Source organism: Rattus rattus, chromosome 1, assembly GCF_011064425.1.
Source record: "Rattus rattus isolate New Zealand chromosome 1, Rrattus_CSIRO_v1, whole genome shotgun sequence".
Lineage (NCBI taxonomy): Eukaryota > Metazoa > Chordata > Mammalia > Rodentia > Muridae > Rattus > Rattus rattus.
The window spans coordinates 92226841-92246238 of NC_046154.1; the positions used below are offsets into that span (position 1 = coordinate 92226841).

Here is a 19398-nt window from a genome sequence, read left to right on the forward strand (position 1 = left end):
GAGACTACTCTGCACATCAGAGACATGCGGGACTCTAAGGGCGGGGCTGCACATCAGAGACGAGTGCGATTCCAAGGGAAAGGCCAGGGTGTTTTTGTGATCAACATAAGTATTCTTTCATTCCCGAAATAGACTTCCCCTTGCACTCACTTCCAGAACATGGCTGGAAGAAGCTCCAGCTTTGATGTACATAAAGCGTCAGGGCCTCTGCCTCATCTGCAGTGTTGAAATTCCCAAGATGAATAAGCAAACCCGCGGGGTAGCCCGTCTCTCACGGGCACAGCGAGGTACTTACTTTGGGATAATCCAGTTCAAAGAATGTCTCCAAGTTGTTGATTAGGTTAGGGTCCACCCCCTTCAGTGGTTTCAGAAGAGAGACTCCAGGGAGCTTGCTGTACGGCTGTTTGTCTGTTGCCTTCTTGTTGAGGTGTAACCGGCTAAAACACGAAAACAACACGAGTCATTTCTAGAGGATGTGCTGGTGCGGAGTCAAAAGGAAGCCCACGAGAGCACGGATAGATCCCTAAACAGAGTTGGGTTAAAATCTTAATAAAGGCTTATGCACGAGTCAGGAGAGAGAGGGCAGGCAGAACAAAGCAAGTCACACCCAAAGCATCAGGCTGGGCACCTGAGAGAAGGTGCTTTCAGTCTTTGGATTTTTGTTTTTAAGGTCGGGTCTCATGTAGCCAAGGATAAGCTTGAACTTCCTGCTGCCTACCACCTTTTAAGTATTAGGATTATAGGCACATCTATGCACAGTTTGTGGACTCAAATCCACGGCTTCCTACGTGGAAGCTGGGCAAACCCTCTGCTAACTGTGCTACAACACCCCAGGACTAAGATGAGGATTTCCAAAGTGGACATCTTTCTGACAAGGAGACCTGAAGACAGCGACAAGACAAACCAAACGGGCTTCCAGGTTAGGCAAGCCGGAAGGAAGCAGAATGGCTGTCCCGGTGCTGGTCAGCACATAGATGCTCCCTGAACGTTTATGCTTCACTGCTGTGCTCTCAGAGCTTAGGAACCACAGGGCCACAGCGCAGGCAGGCACTCATAGACTCAAACTGAAGAAATGGGGGGCGGGTCCGGGGGTTGGCTCAGTGGGTGACACGTTCACTGTGCAAGCATGAGGACTTGAATTCAGATCACCTCATGTAAAAAGCTGGGTGTGGGGTGTGTAATCCCAGTGCTGGGATGTGGATACAGTAGCACCAGCAGGCCTGTCTAGTCAACCAGTGAGCTCCAGGCTGGGTGAGGAGAGCCAGTCTCAGTAAAATTGAAACTGATGGGAGAAGATGCCCGGAGTCAACCTCTGGCCTGTGCAGATACAGAGTTATTTCCCCTCCCCCAATAACACACATGCCCCCCTCCAAAAACCAACGACAGCATTTGCCCACACATGACTGCCTCCTTCTCAAGCTGCTAAGAAGTAACCACACAGCTATAAAAGTAGGTAAAGCCTTGATATGGGCCATATGTGCCAGAAGGGTAGGAAGTGTGACGAGCACTTTGAGAACGGGGCAGACAGACGACTAATGGCAACAGGCTTGGGCTGGCAGGGTAGAAGAGGGTCGAAGGGAAAAACAAAACCTCAGATTAAAAAAAAAAGAAAGTGTCTTAATGACAGCTCCTCATGAGGGACACCCAGCCAGACGGAGGGCAGAGAATGTGCTGGAGTTTCTTCCTCCCTACTTCTACAACAACAGAGCAGTTCCTGTCTCAGCAGCCAGTCTCCAGGCAGCCGGCAGTAACCAGAGGCGGGAGCACTCCTGGATCTGCGAGGAGGAGTCCTGGGGTCCAGGTGTCTCCATGCTTTGACATGCCTGGAATCAGGACTGCTCCAGCCAGACAGCAGTCCTGCCACGAGTGTGAAAACCACTGAGATCTTCCTCTAGAAGAGCAAAAGCCCATGAGTGTCAGCACATCTGCAGTTCGAAGAACTGTGCCATAAACACGGCAAATGTGTCACATACACATTTGGAAGCACACCAGTAAGGGAACCACCTGCAGACCAGTCAGCTCAGGCTCACTCTGAGGAAGGCAGAGTGCAGCTCAGCAAACACCTATTGTTTCACTTATGGCCACAGAAACACCTTTGTAGAAGAAACTATGTTACTGACAATAGAAAAAATGGAAACCAATGAGTTTAAAGAGTAGAGCTAACTTCTGATCTACAATAGCAAGAGCTAGGAGATGCCGGACGGACCACGGACCACCACCCACGTGTGGGTTGACCAGCTAGGTGCTTTATTGACTGCTTTGCAAAGAGGAGAAATAGAAGCAAGTCTTTCAGAAAATTTAAAATGTAACGAGCTGACATTATCATGACACCCAAGCATGTGACCAGCAACTTATTTTTCAGTGTAGTTCATCTGCAATTCCCCATTTCTAACAAAATAGCAGACTAGATGGATGTCGTCTGATAAAGGGCATCTGAATTATGGGAGTAGGAGAAAGTCTGGGTAGCCGTTTAGCTGAACTCGTAACATGGTTGAAATCATGAGAAGTAAGTAATGAGGGTCCCTGTCATTCCCGCCCACCCCATCCAGTCTGCACCTTACCAGGGTCACATATTCTTCCTTATTCTTCCAGAGTACAACACCCAGTGCTCTGTAGCACAGCCTGACCTTGAACTCCTGATCCTCCTGCCTCAACCTTTAACCAGTAGAGAGTATAGGCCCAAGCCATCAATCTGGTCCTTCAAAAGATTTAGAAAAATGGAGTTTTGCCAGGTTGTAGTGGCTCACACCTTTAATCCCAGCCACCATGATCTACACAGCAAGTTCCAGGACAGCCAAAGCTACACACACACACACACACACACACACACACACACACACACACACACACACACACACACAAAGAGAGAGACAGAGACAGAGAGACAGAGAGACAGACGGAGATAGACAGTCAGAGAGGAGAGAGTTTTAAACTGACACAGGAATACACACAGAGAGAAAACACTTTGTGTAAATAATAAGGAAAAACTCCCCAGTGACTGCAGTCAGAAGCCCAAGCTCGCCTCGGAGCTCCAACTTGATACTATATCCTGTCAATCTGGAAATAAGCCTGCTGTAAGAAGGAAATCTGTTTTGACACCCTTGTGTCTGGAATTCTTGAAAGGCAAAGCAGAACACTCTAGGCCCTGAGAGGAAGTTGGAGACACTACTTATCTTAGATTCATTGATGAGGAATGAGAAGACAAAAGTTTTCCTAGAAAACCTCTTTGTGGTCTTGGGCCTAGGGAAGGAATAAGACACTGTCAAGACATGGACTAGGACTACATGAAAAGAACCAAGCGCAAAGCAGGCTCCTATGTCAGCAGTTATCAGCCTGTGGGGTGTGAAACAACCCTCTCACAGGGGTCACCTCAGACCATCAGAAAACACAGATGTTTATTACATCATTATGGTTCATAACAGTAGCAAAATTACAGCTATGAAGTAGCAACGAAATGATTTTATGTGTGTGGGTGGGGGAGGGGGGTCACCAAATATGAGCGGCTGTATTAAAGGTCACAGCGTTAGGAAGGTTGAGAACTGCTGACCTATGCTATTACCAGCTCAAACATCAAACAGAAGACTGCACATAGCAGTGGAAGACAGGACTAGACACTGGATTTGAGGAAACTACCCCAAAATGAATCAGAGAGAATAACCTCCCTGCCCAGAACCCACCCAGAAATCACGAAGAGAGTATGGTGAAGATAAAAGGACGAGAAGGTCTAAGGCTAGCCGCTCATCATTGGTCCGTTTTCACTCGCTTCCGTTATTCTCTCTCATGCCCCTTTCTGCCACTAGAGTTCTGCTTTCATACCTTATTACTGTGAGGTCTCAGAAAACCCGAGTGTCCAGAAATGAGCGCAGGCTGGACTACAGAAGGACTTCTGGCGGTTAGATAAAAGCCAGCATTCCTCAGGGACTTGTGAAATGGGCTCCCCATCCCCAAAAGGGGTCATTTCCTTTGCCTCTGGAGACGGGCTTGCACCAGTGGTTACATTTCAAAGCCCACACTGGCCTCCAGTCCCCTCAGTCTCTGCTCACACTTGTTACACATCTCCAAGGCTGGTTCTTCTCAGCCCAGGCTTCCCATCTTCCAGATTCCCATTTGGTCTCTATATAACGACACAGATCCACCTGCCTCAGACCGACCACTAGCTCCACGATTCTCTGTGCTCAGTGCTCTCTTGCTTCTGGCCATGCACAGTCTGCCTTCTTTCTGTCTGCTCTGGATATCCTCTTATTCATAATAAAAACCTTCCCCCTAACAATGGAGCGATCATCTGGGCAGTCTCTTCACTGCACCCCCACATACAGTATTTGATTTTTACTATTACTATTACTATTATCTTGATTCTGCTTATGCAAGGGGGAAAAAGGCATTTGTCTGAGTCTTGCGAATTTCTCTTAACATGATGATCTCCAGTTGCACCCACTTTCCTGCAAATGTCCCAATTTTTTTGTTCTCTAAGGCTGAATAAAATATATACCATATTTTCTTTATCCATTTACCTGCTGATGGCTAGTCAGGCTCTGTAGCTTGCCTCTTGCAAATATACCTCAAAAAACACGAGTTTGTAGGTATCTACTACATGTTGACCTGGATGTCTGCTGGTATCTCCCCAGAAGTGAGACGAATCATATGGTAGTTACTTTAGTTTGAAGAATCCTCAAACTGATAAAAATCCTGTGATTCATTCCTATTGGCCTATCCAGTGCTAAGAAAGTGTCTCAAATCTCTCACGTGAATGTGTTGATTTATAGGCAAATTCAGCCCCCTAATAATGCACTGTATCTGGAAGGCTGTAATTAAGTCAGCAGCAGCAGCAGCAGCAGCAGCAGCAGCAGCAGCAGCAGCAGCAGCAGCAGCAGCAGCGACCTTCTGAACTAAAACATAAAACAGCCTTGCAACTTTTAGATTTGGGCACAAGCTAGGAGTCGAAAGCCCTACTTTCGTTTCCACCTTTTTATTAAGATATCTTGCTTTAAGAATATTGATACACCTCCTTTTTCCTGAGATTTTTTTATATTGATAATGCAGTATTGTTCTCTTCCAGGTTTATGGATAAAAAGAATTGATAGGGGACGTATCTGAAATTCCTCACAAAATTAAAACCAAACCACATTGCAGAGCCTTAATAATTTCCTCTGCTACCGTTTCTCTCTGCCTAGCCAGTCCTTGGTATTTCTTTCTATGCCAAGGGATCGATATGGAGTACACGCACCCTAGAAGCAATCAATCCCACTTCGGAGAACACTGTTTTGACTTTACAAAGCTCTTTGGTGTGGGGTACTTAAAATATGTTCATTTAATCAAAACCATGCGGACTTATCACTGTGCCTAGCATTCTTTTATTGAGCCCCAGTGTGTGCTGGGTTACCGTTTGTACTTGAATTCAGACACAGACACGATGAGCAGACACGCTATCTGCTGTCGAAGACTTGTAACTTAAAGGGGGGATTGTACAAATCCCATACAACTCAGACATGTCAACAAAACGACGTCTAAAGCCAGGACGCACGTTTACACACACAGACAGAACTCCTTAGGCTGTGGCCAGTGCGTCAGAAACCAAACCCACAGTTAGATTTTTCGAAACAGTGTGAACAGACCACTTGCTTGGCATCTCAGTGGTCGGCAGGCAGCATGGACTTGGGTCCTGGAGCTGGTGGCTTGCTTGTTGCTAGGATTCTACATGGAACTGTTTCCTTCCAGGCTTCGTGCTCGAAATCCAGCTCTGCTAAACCACTGTTGCATACGGCCTGTAGCCTTGACCTTTCTCGCACACTGTTTGTTCTTTTTTATTGGTAGCTAATGTAAGGTGACACATAAGTCTACAACTCTTGGAGTTTGCTAAGGCTAAACCCCCTGCAGCCCGTACCCAGGTCAGTAAACAACAGCATTACGAGACCCCCTCTGCACATCCAATCCCCTTTTATATGGGGTTCTCATGTTCTTATGTTAGAGTGAGATTTGCCCACGTTAATGGTTTATTGATCATCTATAGCTCATTCGTCCTCATTATAGAATTCCTTCTGAATTCCTTCTATTCCTTATTGTGCACACATTGTCTGTCCACCTGCTGTTGATACCTGGTTGCTTTTGGTGTGAGGCTATTACAAAGAGCATGCAGTCTCATCTTTCTTTTGACTTAACAAAGCATCAGAAACCCAAGTCTTCCTTCTGGACTTCCAACTTTTAGACAAAATAAAGAAACACAAATTGAGGGCTGGAGAGATGGCTCAGTGGTTAAGAGCACTGACTGCTCTTCCAGAGGTCCTGAGTTCAAATCCCAGCAACCACATGGTGGCTCACAACCATCTGGGATCCAATGTCCTCTTCTGGTGTGTCTGAAGACAGCTACAGTGTACTCATTAAAAAATAAATTAAAAAAAAAAAAAAAAAAGAAACACAAATTGGATTTGCCCTCCCACCGAAGAGCATTTTGACAAAAATCTCAGAAAGGACGGTTACAGATACGAGGTTCAGGACACCAGTGTTCATGAGACACAGGAGCCAAGGAGGAGAACGCCGCCACCACCCCAGTACTTCTTTGAGATCACTTCCTGGCCACATGACAGCCCCGAGGCCCAGGTGCAGTATAGCAGACTCCTCTAAATGCAGGGACAGAGCAGAGTTCAGGAAAATACCCAGAACTCAGGGGAGTGAACTCAAAATGTCTCCATCTTGTAAAAAATGGCCAGGCATGAGAAGCCCCGAGAAAACACAATGGGCGGCTAAATCGGGACGCTGAAAGCAGCTTGCGGATGTCACTGGGACTAGAGCCTGTCCTCCTGGACACTCAAGTTCCCCTTTTCACGGTCTCTGTGCTTCTGAGACACCAGGCTTCCCTTTCTTAGCTCAGGCTTCCCACATGTGGTCCTCACCACAGCGGGGCCAAGAGCTTAGAACAGGTGCTTCTCACCTTGTTCAAATTAGTGCTAGAACAGAGTGCCAGCAAAGTGCACTTGAACCACCATGGAGGGGCGCGAAGGGCCCGGCTTTTGCTGGGTGTGGCCCACTCCACTGCCCCCACCATTCCCAACTTCTGAAACACAAAGTGCACGTTAGCATATCCCATAGCTGGCCTATGCCTCGTTCCTACTGTGAACTTTGCCTCCATTTCACAGGCAAGGTTGAAGAGACAGGCGAGAAATAACCAGGGAAGACCCAAATCAAATGACTGGGATTATGTTTGCTTTAAGTGATAAGAGCAAAGTACAGGGCAGTGGGACGGAAGGCGGGGTGACATACTCTAATTGTCCAGAAGGAGAAAACGCAAAGAAAGGCCGAATGGTTTTAAACGCCAGCAGAAGGGCGCACGGGATTGGAAGAGCGGGAGAAAATGCAGATAGGAGAATCCACAGGGCTCTCCTGACCGTGGAGAGATCATGTGGATCTGATGACTCAGGGTGGGGCTCCAGGATCTCGTGGTGACTGTCCTAAGATGAGCCCAAGCACACAGGAACAAGGGAGCGTACACAAGCACATAAATAAGAAGACAGGTCAGGAAATGAAACGCTCACTATATTAAGGATGCACGTGGTGAACCCTGAGCATTGTGAGCAAGGAGGCATCAGATGCAGCCCAGAAATAGGCAGGACTTTAAACGCAGATTAAAAACTAAGTACCTAAAGACAGGAGATGGCTGGGCAGGAGGAAGGCAATTATTGCCATGCCTGACAGCCCTGGGTTCAAAACCAGGGACTCACACCACACGGAAGAAAAGAGAACGGATTCTTGAACGCTGCCCTCTGATCCCGACATGATTACCACGGCATTCCCAAATACATATGGCACTAAGTGAACACTACAGGATTAAAAAAAAAAAACTTTAACAAAAGGAAAGAAAAGTAAATATGTGGGAGGTGCCGCATGGCGATAGTGAAACTGTTGAGCCTCCCTAAAACTACAGAATTGAGAGGAAGGGCCCATGAGAGGATGGAGGGGACTTTCCTGGGGGTGATTTTGGAATAATATCTGCATATACAGAGTAAAGCAAAAGAGCTAGTCAGAGGGTAAAGGGAAAAAGCCTGACAGGATCCATAACACAAGCCAAGAATTCAAACCATCTGCCAAGGATGTGGTAGGATGGTGAAGACGCAGAACGTGCAACAGACAGCACTAAATGCGGACACCAACAGCTGCCAGACAGGGACCTGAGACCATGAATGTGAAGTAGTACTCGTCCACATGGCCAGCCACCACCCTCGGCAGGATCCTGAAATCTGAGAAGCTAAAGCCACGGGATGGATCCAGGACAACTGGGCAGACTGATATATGACGCCAGGAGGTGAGCCAAGGCAAATGGTGAGGGCAAACTGTGGCCTCCGAGGTAAGTGGAAAGGGAAGGAAGCCAACAGAGAGACAGGTGACAGGTGTGGGTCACACCTGTGGATAAACAGCCACTGGGGACCGTTCATCAAAATCGCCCCGGGAGCTAAAAACTTCTGGTGCTGAACCTCCAGGGGTGAGACCCAGGCAACTGAGGTTTCTTAAGTCCCCAAACCCTTTCCTGCAACTCTAATGTGCAGAGCAGAGAACCCTAGGCCTCAGAGACTAGGTCACTGTAAGGAGAAAAGGCAGGTGGTGGGAGCTTTCACAAGAGCAGCAGTTACAAGACAGACTAGGCTGAGGGACAGTGCATGTTCGGTGAAAAGGGGAGGAGCATGTTATCAGAAACATCCCCTAGCTGTCACGTGGCCCACTTCAGTTCACTTCCGGGTTATTTTTAGGTTGCCTCTGGCAGTGTACCGCTGAGCAGCAGAAGCCTGAGCTGGTGGCAGGTTGCCAGGGTTTCTAACTCAGAGCACTAGCAGTGTGCCCTTGGGCAAGTTGTTTCTTTATGTGGGCATAAGTGTCTACCTTGCAGGGTAGTTCCAAAAATGCAGGCTGAAAATAAACATTCGATGACAGCTAGAACCAAATACAACTCAAACAAACAAACAAACAAATGGGGAAAAAAAGAACTTGAAAAGGAGGAGTGTTGACATTCAACGATGTTTTCTGCCACTCGAAACTTCTCTGAATTACCAAGGTTCAGAGAACACTGGACGAGAGAAAAACAGAAATTAAATAGATCCTTCAAACCTGTCTCAGCTGTGTCCCCAAAACACAAGAAGCTCCATCATTATCCCCGGTAGGTGAAGAAGCTAAGAGACACAGGCGGGATAATTTCTGTTCTGTAGCAGATACAATATTCAAAGTAATTCTTCATTAGTATGCAATTCCAAGCTAACCTCACTTTGTAAAGGATATGGGAAGAGACAGTATCTAGTCTAGCGCAGCCCCCAGGAGCAGAGTCTATCCACCAGCTTTCTACTCCACTTGAGGTGGGAGCCTTAAGACGCTCTCCATGTCTAGTTTAATGCCTGGAAGACTAGCTCTTGCTTGGGGGCAGCATGAATTTTAATTGGGATTTTAATAATATTTTTGATTTTCAGAGACAGAGTTTCTCTCTATAGCCCTGGCTGTCCTGGAACTCATTCTGTAGAACAGGCTGGTCTTGAACTCACAGTTCTGCCTGCTTCTAACTACAAGTGCTGGGATTAAAGGCGTGCACCACCACTGCCTGGCTTCTTAACAATATTCTTTATTCTAGAGAAGTGTCTCCCCTCTTAACAAATATATCCATTCAATATTCATAAATCAGCTTTTATTACAACATCAAGAACACAATGAGCACACAGTGAATGACCCTATTATACGGTTAGGCAGTGGTTTCAGTGTCACTCTTTATTGAGCAAACTTAAGCAGGCAACTTGGGGGAGCTATTCAATGTAGTAAATTTTCTATTAAAAAAAAAAAAAAGGTAAACTTTTCAAGAGAAATTATTTCCAAACTAAAGCTTCCAACTGGGAGCTAGTGTCACCCTCAAACAATGACAAAGGCTGGTGAGGTAGGCCACTGTCAGTCAAGTCAAGGCCAGGAAGAGAGCTGTGTATAAGCTCTGTGGGCAAGGCTGGCCCTGCTGCCTGCGGGACAGTGAAGCTGGAATAGAGTCCAAACATTATGAGCAATAAGCCATGGGCCAAAGGGAATGAACGAGCGGCCTTTGGAGTCCCACCTTCCCCACTGAACTAGAGTGCATCTCTTCAGAGATGCAGGTAAAGGAGTGGCAGGAAGACACACGCAGGACTTCTGCAGGAAGCTCCCTGTGCATTGACTCGACTCCCAACTCTGAGCGACTGAGCGGGAGAGCGTCATCATGGCGGCCTCCCTGTAACGTCCTGGTCTCCGGGAAGTGGGGCTGAGGCTTTCATGGCTTTAACCGGTCCTCTACCCCTTCCCATCTGTCAGGCTTGCTCGGCAACATCTCTGACTTGATGTTTCTCACACTTGCAATTTTGTTTTCTCTCCTAGGGAGGGTAGAAGCCTAGGAGAGAGGGAGCAGCCTCTGGGAGATGGCAGGCTGAGCAACAGAGGCAGGGGAGCAGCAGGGCTCATCCTCTCTGGCGCTGGCTGCTGCCTAGGCAGTAATCTTAAAACAGGGTGAGGCTCCAGGACTTTGCTTAAGGCTTCCCAGAGTATACAGAGTGCAAGGGCAAAGGTCACCTTGCTTTATAGCTCCATACCATGCTCTTGTTTTGGTTTTTTAATCTTTTGTTTTACAAGTTGTGCCGTGTGATTCCAATAAAGCGACTGCTCCAGTGCCAGTAATTTCTTTCTCTCCGTGTTCCACATCAAACTGGGGTGACTGTGGGATCAGCTTGCCCATGACAGTTGTCCCGGAAGATCATCGGTCTCTGTCGCTCTCCGAAGGGCTGCTGCTGTGTTTCTGATCAGTGTGGGTCGGGTTGTGACTCATGTTATTGCCACGGAGCTCTCAGCATGTCACCATGGGCATCTGAATGTGCTTCAGCAGCGGCAGTGCAGCAGCAGCAGCAGCGCGAGCCTACCTTAGTGCAACTCTAACTTTGCTGACACAAGGTTCCCGTGAGAAAGAGAGATAACCAGGAGTTAGCTAACCATACAGGAAAGCACAAATTGTCTCCACTGGAGAATGGACTCGAATATCACAGAATATAAAAGAGTTGTGTCACCACGGCAAGCCAGCAGGAGATCTCAATAACAGACTCACAAACAAAACTAACCCACCTCGCTAACCCTCTGGTGAGGCTACAATTAACTCTGGTCCACAGAAAGCAGAGAGTGATGTTTTGCTGATAGCAACCAACAAAGGGTGCTCACAGAAGCACCTACCAGATAGCGCTAAAACCACACAACATCTGCGAGCATACCATGAAGGCAAAAGCCACCGGAAGTAATGAACCATTCCCTATTTGTACACAATTCCCATTCAAAGCAGACCCCAGCCTTTAAACTATTCAGTATCTGGAAAACATTGTGGATGGAGAGAGAAGAGGGACCCCTCTGTGACATTTATATTTGTGAGTCAACCCTGGCTAGCCCTGGGCTCTGCTGCATTCACCAGAGGACAGAACTGAATGTAAAATTATTTTTAAGCAAGACAACTGGTTCCTAAGGAAATGTTTTGAGGAAAATTTTTGACAAACTGATGTAAACAGATTGATATGAACCAGTTCCTATTTCACCTGCAACTGGTTTAGACAGAGTGAGAACAAGATTTCACTTGGTCCAATTTTATTAAAAGTCTATGTCCAATAAATACATCCCAAATTTTGACCATTTGCCTTAAACCACAATTACCTCCAGAGATAGAAATAATGGCTATGTATCATATATGTGTGTATAAAATAATATATAAAAATATATATAACTATATAACTATTATATGAAACCCATGTGTGTTTATGTGTGTACAGCTATTAGAGAAACTGAAAAGATTATACATTCATTAAACAAGTAGTAATTTAATGTTTAGTGGATCCTGAAGACACAGTGGTAAATGAGTCAATATCTGTATCCTCAAAAACTTACAACGTATACAGAAAAGAGAAAAACCACTTTGTTTAAATGAGTAATTCCCCCAAGCCCTAGGATAACATGAGAAGTGACAATCTAAAGTGCTCACAAAACTCAAGTCTAAATTGACTTGAATTAGTATGAAGAAAAAAAAAATGTTTTAAAGAGACAAGAGGAAAGGGAGGGGAAAGGGAAGGAAGGAGAGAGAATCCTGGAGATAGATCAGTGCTCCGTCTGAGGAATGCAGTAACAAATGCTGTTGAAGAAAAGGGGCAGGGTCCTGACTCCACTCCCAGGGAATTGTGTCAAGAGGCTGAGTTTTAACCTGAAAGCATTGGGAGTCACATAAGATCTGAAGCACATGACCCAGGATTTCCAAATGATGACTAGATTACAATGTAAAAAATGAAGCAGAAAGGGAGATATGAAGACGAATGGAGTCAACTGTGTGGAAAACAGAGGACAACCATTAAGAGAACCGCCCTTGAACAGTAAAGCTGGGTTATAATTTATTTGATCTCTAGGATCATCACTTTGGTCCTAGCACTAGGGAGCAGAGGCACGCAGATCTCTTGAGTTCAAGGTCAGCCTGTACTACAGGGTTTTCCAGGACAGCTGGGGACACCGACGGACGGACGGATGGACGGACACACACACACACACACACACACACACACACACACACACACACACCCCAGAAAAGAAAAAGACTGTACCACACCAGTTCAATGGGACCCAATGCCTTCTTCTGGCCTTTATGAGCACCAGGGATACACATGGTACACAGACATACATGCAGGCAAAACACTCATTAAAGTAAGCACACCCATACAAGTTAATAAATAAATCCTTTTAAAAAGCACTATTCCCATGCCGGCCTGTCACTGTCAATCAGTTAACCAAAAAGGAGTATCTAATGCTATCAGTAGAGCATCCACACAGGGGGAAAGGCAACCATTAGACGGGAGAAGCAAGAATCAAGAAAACAAGCATGGATGGGGGATAGATCAACCATCCAAAAGGATGGCTTCCACACGGCTCCAGGGGAAGAAAACAACTACTTTCAGACCTTTGTATGTCTTCATTTCCGTTCCCAACTAGGAAACCAAACTCACTCTGACAAAAGGAAAAACAAAATAACCATAAAGACCACTTAGCTCGCACTGACTGCTTGAGACTATAATCACCTGCTATTTTCAGAAAATCAAAAATCTGGGAAATCAGACCCTTCCCAAAAGTATCTGCCATCTAAAATAATACTGTGAAATGATTGTGCCTCCGTTTGGTATTAAAGTTAAAGAGGGACAAACGTGGGTGGTAGTGAAACCCATCAGTAGAGACAGATTCAAAACATGGGAAACACCTGTTTCCATTTTATAGGCAACTACTCTTTATTGGGGGGAGGGGTGCTTATGGGAATTGTGAGACATGTGTGAAATCGGAACAAATAACTTCACTGAATAAGAGACAGTCAATTGTTATCAAATGTTAGCTCCACTGTTGAAATACAGGCCAAGACTTTTCTCTAAGAAGATACAATAGAACAGATTCAGCAGGGGCCATTGACACATTGTATCTAATATTTTCAAAAAAGCAACTTTCCAAAATGCCTTAGGTTTTTAGTGCAATATTGCTGTTACTCATGCTTCTTTTTTTTGGAGCTGAGGACTGAACCCAGGGCCTTGCACTTTCTAGGCAAATGCTCTACCACTGAGCTAAATCCCCAACCCCTACTCATGCTTCTTTAACAGTTGGGAGCTCACCCTCCTGCTGACCTGACACCCAGTACAAAGCTAAGTGTTTAGGAACCTGGCAACTGCTGGACAAGCAGCTGCAAGCACAGGTTCAGTGAGAGGCACCAACATCTGCTTACGTCTTTGTCTTACTTAAAAGGACAGCAGAGACACAGACAGAACATGCGTTCAGAAAATATATCCTTCTATTAAAGATGACTCTGCATAGCATGTTAGCCAAAATACTATTTCCATAGTTCTTCAACTTTGTTAAATGCTGAGACGCAACTGCAGTTTTACAGAAACAGTTAGGAAAGGGCAAGGAAAAACAACAACGAAACAACCTTGTTCTCCACTTGAAAACAATTCCCATCAAACTGGGAAGTAACTTTTTTTTTTTTTAATGAAACCATACATGCAAAAAAAAGTGACAGTGGGACCAGACTGGAGGAAGAAAGAAAGAGAGAAAGAGAGAAAGAGAGAAGGAGAGAAAGAGAAAGAGAGAAAGAGAAAAAGAAAGAAAGAAAGAAAGGAAGGAAGGAAGGAAGGATAGACAGATAAATAACAAACAAACACTCAGAGAGAGAAAGAGTTTGGGGGAATCTATATACAAATTTGTCTGCCACTAATTTGCCTTTTAAGTTTCTGTGAGACAAGGTTATAATATAGCTTAGGCTAGCCTTCGCTGCAATCCTCCTGCCTCAGCCTTATTGAGCACTAAGATTACAGGTGTGCTCCAAGGAAGCTACTGTGGGTGTTTGATTTGCACATCTCTCTCCAGAAATTTTTTTCTCTTGTTTGTTTGATTTTGGTTTTTTGAGACAGGATTTATCTATTATGTAATTCTGGCTGTCTTGGAACTCACTAAGACCAGGCTGGTCTTGAAACCCATTATGAAGACGACACTAGCCTTGAATTCGGAAATCCACCTGCCTGTGTACTAGCACCCTCAACCCCAGAACATGTTGTTATTTGTATAAAAAGGGCAACATTGAGGCAGGAGATAAGGCTCAATAGGTAAAGATGCTTGCCACCAGGCCTGATAACCTAAGTTCAATCCCCAGTCCCCTCGTGGTAGAAGGAAAAAACTGAACTCTTGAAGGTTGTTTGTGACGTAACTAACACACGCACACACTTTTTTAAAATTTAAAGGTAATGACCTGGAGTATTAAAAAAATAATAATAACAAAGCCTTTTTACAGCACTTCAACAAAGCTAATGTTTGTACTATGCTCAAAAATATAAAATTATAACTGGGCATGGTTGGCACACAACTTTAATTCCAGCACCCTGGCAGAGGCAGATGGTTCTCTGTGAGTTCAAGGTCAGCCTGGTTTATTTACATCATGAGTTACAGGATAAGCTGAGCGACCTAGTAAGACCCTATCTCAGAAAAAGATTATTAATTAGATCTCATTGTATAACAAAGAAAAATGTGAAGAAATATCAGTGTGGTATGTGAAATTCACAACAGTAGAAGAAAGCAGACTAGCATATAATTAACACATATAATCCTTGGGAATGCAGACGATAAAAGTTAATATACAATAGAAGACTTGTCTACTTCAAGGCTTCAAGTTGAGAGACAATAGACAAGGAATGTGACAGCATGTGACAGATTAACATAGGAGTTACCTCCACAAAAACAGAGGAACTTGGCAATAGACTAAAGTATAGGCAAAAGACTAGATCCACGTAAGTTAGGACTAAATGAAATTAGCACATACATATCTGAAAAGCTACTCAGTGGAACCAATAACTAAGTGGATGAAAATCAAAACAAAAGAAACAATGAAGAATAAGGGACAGGGAGCAGGAAAATAACCATCATCCAAGATGGCCAGGACTATCACATTTTATAAGGTAACATTGTATTAAAGATTAAAAGATGTATCATTTCTGGTCCAATACTTTTTCTCCCTCTGAAGTGTGAACTAAGGAGATACGTGTATAACAATTTATTCATCACAAGAACTGGTAATATATCTTAGTGAGAAAGCACTTGCCCAACATGCAGAAGGCCATGGGTTTGGTTCCCAGGACAGGAAAAAGTTAAGAAATAATAAGCGTTGCTTAATATTAACTGGAATCAACTGAATTGCCTACCAATAACAATAAATGAACATTAAAAGCTCATAAAATGCCATCCATCTCCCTAAACCGATGGAGAGAGCTCACACATTTGTTGATAGGAGAAAAAGAATGGCCAGGTAACTTTGCAGGCAGCCCCCAAAGAGCAGCAGCTTGGGGTGTTTGGTTCTTCATGCTTAACTCTAGCACAGTGCCCTGTACTGCCTCTCAGAAAACACTTATTCAGTAGATGAGATTTTAAAGCAAGGGGTTGGGGATTTAGCTCAGTGGTAGAGCGCTTGCCTAGGAAGCGCAAGGCCCTGGGTTCGGTCCCCAGCTCCAAAAAAGAAAAAAAGAGATTTTAAAGCAGACCATTGAACAGTCACGACATGGTACAGTCCCCTCTCTCCTCCTTTGCCTGCCCTCTTCAGATATAAAAACGTAATTGGGAAGGTAGGCAAAAAAAAAGGTTAACAAGGAAACATTTTGATATGCGTTATATCTTCTTTATTCCTCTCTGCACTGTCCAAATTCCTGATGAAATAACTATTGTTTTTTGTTTTTAAAGAGCCCAGGGAGTTAAAATGAATACAGCTTAAATTTCTAAATTCCGAGCAGGGTACCTTTTCTTTCACTTTCAAAAAAAAAAAAAAAAAAAAACAAAAAAAAAACAAAAACAAAAACGTCTGCTCATCTTATACAAGTGTCTCAGTATCAGGAAATGGCACACCAAATGGAGAAAAGCACCTTTTCTATAGTGGAAAAAAAAATCTAAAATTGCCTAACATCCTTCCCTGTTCTTCATTAATATACATGCTATTCTAGCCTATTTCTATTTAGTAGTTAGCACCCCTCACCCCTCCCCCTTTTCAGGCTAATATGCCAAGTGAGTTCATCTCTACACATTTAAATAGGCTTCTTTTTAAAGACATTTCATTGATGGATCAAAACTTAGCCACCTCTCTCATGTCTCTCTCTGCCCCTTCACCCTGTTCTGTTTTAGTCGTAAGCTTTAGAGGGAATAACCTCTTATTTAGATTTCTATCATGTTTCTTCCTTCTAGAATGTAAGCTTCGCGAGGGCAGGAGTTTTGTCCTGCTCTCACCTGGGTCCCCAGCCCAATACCAGGTGGTACCTAGTAGGCCTTGGGAGGTACCTGTCAAGTGAAAAGATGTATGTGGAAAACAGAGGAAGGATGCAACTCCGAACGAGCCAATAAATACTCGGAAAAAAAATAAAGAAATGATACTGAAATGCCACCCTGACAGGACTCGAAGCTACATAGCACAGGCTCGGCGACGGACGTTCTTCAAGGCCGGCAGGTGTTCCACACCTATCTAAGCACACAGCTCTTCTAGGAAGGAGGTGATCCACTGGGAAGTCTCAGGGTGGTGGTGAGCAGCTCCCGGAAGAGTGTAAAGGACCATCTCCATAACAGAGACGTGGCCCGCGCGGAGGGAGGGGAAAACCTCACAATACACCATACATCTTCGCCCAGATGGGGGAAAAAAACCACACGAATCTCCTACACAATCAGACCAAGCAGACAACCCTCCACCAGAGAGAGAAGCAGGCTTCTCTCCGAGAGCTCTGCAGTCGCCTGCAACCCAGGAGTCGGGTGGCGACTCCAGCGCTATTCCTTCTCCAGGACCCCGCGCCGCACCGCCTCAAGGAGATCGATTGGGGGGGACCGTTTGGGGACCAGCTTTCTCTATCCTCGCAGAACGCTACCCTCCACCGCATACACGCCTGCCAGTCCAGCTCGTCCCCAGGCCCCGACCCTCTAACTCACGTGTAGATGATGGACATGAAATGCATCAGCCACAGCACCACGAAGAGCACGAAGCCGAACAAGGCCATTCCCTCCTGGGCCAGGTCCAGCAGCGCCATCCCCCCGGCCCGCTGGCCCGGCCCGGCCCGCTCCGGCCGCCGCGGACAGCGCTGCCGCGGGAGGAGGACGCGGGGCCGCCGGGTGCGGGGCGCGGGCCGCGAGTGGAAGGTGGGGAGAGGAAGGGCCGGCGGGGCGGCGGGCGTGCGGACGGAAGGGGCGGGCAGGGCCTGCGCGCCCCCGGCCGCTCGGCGCGCTCGGTACCGCGCACCCCTTAGCGTGCGCGTGCTGGTGTGCTTCGAGCGCAGGCTGACCGCGCTGCGCGCTCCAGGCGGCCGTTGCCGCGCGCTCGGCTCCGGTGGTCAGACCCTCCCGGCTGCTGCCGCCGCCGCCGCCGTCCCTCTCGCTCGCCGCGGCTCCGCGTTCTGGTCCGTGCCCGCTGCCGGCGCCCGAATCCCGGCACGATGCGGGTCCGCCCCGCCCCGCCCTCTGGAGCCGGTGCCCGCCCCCCCTTCCACCCGGGGCGGCGCCCTCGCGCCTCCTTGCCGGCCCGCGCGCCCACGGGCGGAGCTGCCCCCTCGTGCTCGCTGCCCCGCAGCTACCAACCGCTGCCGCCGCCGCCCGCGCCCGCGGGTTCAGTCTCCGTGCGCACCCCAACCCCCCGCACCGTCTCTAAGCAGCACGCGCCGCCTCTACATTTTATCTTGGCCAAATCCGGAGGAGCCCAGAGACTGTGTTATTTAAGGAATCCCCAAACTCAGAATTGGAAGAATCGCTTGGTGCTGAATTCGCGCAAGACTGGGCGTCCTCTAGGGCAGCTGAGTGTAACTTGGCTAAGATGTAGCCAAAAGAGTTATGGAAATGTAGCTAGTTCGAGCAGTGCTGGGCTGTTAGTATTGCCAGTACACCGCTGACAAACCATCTCATTCATAAATCTTGTGTTATTTGCTGGGATAGATTTTAGACATACTGGTTGAAATTACGTTACTTCTTTTTAATAGTGTTAAATGTTGCTATTACTAAAAGGTTTAATTACGCATGTGCACTATACTGAAAATGGGGAAATAAAAGCTAGGCACAGTGTGAGAAGGCTGTATGTGGCCCAGTTACTCCTGGGACTGAAGCAGGAGGTTTACCTGAACTTGAGCACACAGGTTCCAGGCCAGGTTGGGCAAATTCAGTGAACCCCTGTGGTGGAAAAACAAAAGAGTATTCTAATTTTAAGTCAGTACTGGGCGAGGCTAGTAGTCAATGTTTGCATTTGTTTCTTCAGCCTGGATACATCTATAGTGTTTACAATTGTTCTGCGTTTAAGCTGTTTATTATTCAAGTTACTTTTTAAAAATAATTCCTGAACTCTCTCGAGGGATTTCAGAATTGAATTTGGGTTTCGTTTTGCTATTGATTCTAGTTAATAATTGGCGGCTTCAACCTATGATTTACACGATAAACTACAATTACACGAATTTAAGGCTTGCAATGTCCTTTGTTCTACTGGTGTAAAAATCAGTGGGAAAGAACCATGCTTAGAATTAATTTCCAGTTGTTGAGAGTTACTGGTTAGTGGAGTTACAGCACTACAGTGGAATCCATAAATGGAAATAATAACAAAGGGCTTTAAATGCCAAGATGGTGATTAATCAGTTCCAAGGCCCACTTTTAAAGCATTCTCAATGCATTTTCAAGAATCCATTATTTCAAGAATCCAAAATGAAAATGCATCTCACACTCAATGACATCTTACAAATAAAAATAATAGGCCATGCTCCTTTTTCTTAAAATGTGCTTGTCAGTCACATGGGAAACAATGTTGTGTGTTATCAGTACTCGCTTGGACTTGGTCAACAATATGACTTTCTCAGTTTGGCATTTTGTAGCATT

At 45.9% G+C, this 19398-nt stretch overlaps 1 protein-coding gene across 1 annotated transcript in view; it reads right to left on the reverse strand.

Annotated features, from left to right (window-relative positions):
* Ugcg (UDP-glucose ceramide glucosyltransferase) overlaps positions 1-17682 on the reverse strand; it is a 32131-nt gene extending 14449 nt beyond the window's left edge. Inside the window, exons 1-2 of the mRNA XM_032903535.1 lie at positions 17482-17682; positions 296-437 (exon numbers count right to left, since the gene is read on the reverse strand). Coding sequence (XP_032759426.1) covers positions 296-437; positions 17482-17579 — 240 coding nt within the window. The 5' untranslated portion in view covers positions 17580-17682. The remainder of the gene's footprint in view (positions 1-295; positions 438-17481) is intronic.
* Between the last annotated feature and the right edge of the window lie 1716 nt (positions 17683-19398).